Raw genomic sequence first — 1,435 nt, 5'->3', positions numbered from 1 at the left:
CTCCACAAACAGTCACTTTGTAAATGCTGCTGCCTGCCTTCTTCTCCCTCCCCCAGTGCCCTGTCCTCCCTCACTATCCCTGTCCTCCCTCACCAGGCTTAGACCCCGTCTGAACCTCTCTATATAGTGGAGATCAATAACTCATGTCATCTCGGATGTAAGGGTCCAGGATGGAATAGGTGGCCCATGTTTTTTGTCTCCCATGTCACTGGAGCCAGGTGGTGAACTGACCCTTCACTTGATGAACACCCTGATTATCCTTACCCGAAGGTGTTTGCTTTTCACGCTGTACACGATTGGATTCATCATCGGTGGGAGAAGCAAGGAGCTGAAGCCCAGGAGAATCTGAAGTAAGGGATAAGAGCCCTCCCCGAATCTGTGTATCAGAGACAAGCTGATCTCTGGTATGAAAAAGAGTAGGAGAGCGCAGAGGTGGGAGACGCAGGTGTTCAGGGCCCTCAGGGACTCCTTGTGGGACGCGATGCTCAGCACTGTTTTGAGGATCATCACATAAGAGAGGAAGATGAGCAGTGCGTCCAACCCCACTGTTAAGAGTTTAGTAAACAATCCATAGATGCTGTTGAGTGTGATATCCGAACAAGCCATCTTCATGACCTCCTGGTGCAGGCAGTAGGAATGGGAAAGCACATTGGCTCGACAGTATTGGAACTGTTTCAGGAGAAAGGGAAGTGGAAGTTTTATGACCATCGCTCTTAGCACAGCCACCACTCCCATCTTTGCTATTCTCGGTAGGTTTAAGATGGAAGCATATCTCAGCGGGTTATGGATTGCAATGAAGCGGTCAAAGGCCATTAACAACAGCACAGAGGATTCAATGCATTGAAGCAAGTGGATGAAGAAGAGCTGGGCTAAACAGGCATCGAGGCTGATCTCCCTTGAGTTAAACAAGTATATGCCCATTATCGTCGGTATGGTGGTTATCGATATGCCAAGGTCTGTGACGGCCAACATGGAAAGGAAAATGTACATGGGCTCATGCAGGCTTCGATCTGTTTTTACAATGAACAGAATGACTGAATTTCCTAATATAGAAATAACATACATGAAGCAGAAGGGGATAGAAATCCAGAGATGTGCGTCTCCATGACTCGGTAGCCCGGAGAGAAGGAATATTACAGATTTTAATTTTGTGTCATTGACAGCTGACATATTGTACTGGGCAGGTCCAAGGTGTTCTGAAATGTCCGTTCTAAAAGAAAAATAAGAGGAGATAAAATGATATTTAGCAAGTAATCATTCTGCTCTTAGGGCAAATCTACAGAGTCCCAGAGCTCAAGGTAGATAAGCAAAAACATGCTCTTGGATTTAAATGGATCTTATTAGTCAGACTGGATCAGATTTGTAGTCCATCTACCCCAGTAACCAGTGGCCATGTCCAGATGCTTCAGATGAGGTGGAAGAAGCCGTGAGTTAG

General features: G+C 46.3%; 1 protein-coding gene across 1 annotated transcript; it reads right to left on the bottom strand.

Annotated features, from left to right (window-relative positions):
• Nucleotides 1-234: 234 nt before the first annotated feature.
• On the bottom strand, nt 235-1,170 carry LOC135895168 (olfactory receptor 51G2-like). The gene has a single exon (XM_065423239.1). It carries the CDS (start codon nt 1,168-1,170, stop codon nt 235-237), a length of 936 nt encoding a protein of 311 aa, XP_065279311.1.
• Nucleotides 1,171-1,435: the final 265 nt, after the last annotated feature.

Source organism: Emys orbicularis, chromosome 1, assembly GCF_028017835.1.
Source record: "Emys orbicularis isolate rEmyOrb1 chromosome 1, rEmyOrb1.hap1, whole genome shotgun sequence".
In the NCBI taxonomy this organism is placed as follows: Eukaryota; Metazoa; Chordata; order Testudines; family Emydidae; genus Emys; species Emys orbicularis.
Note: the sequence above shows the minus strand (reverse complement) of the source record. Positions and strands in the feature narration are given on the sequence as shown.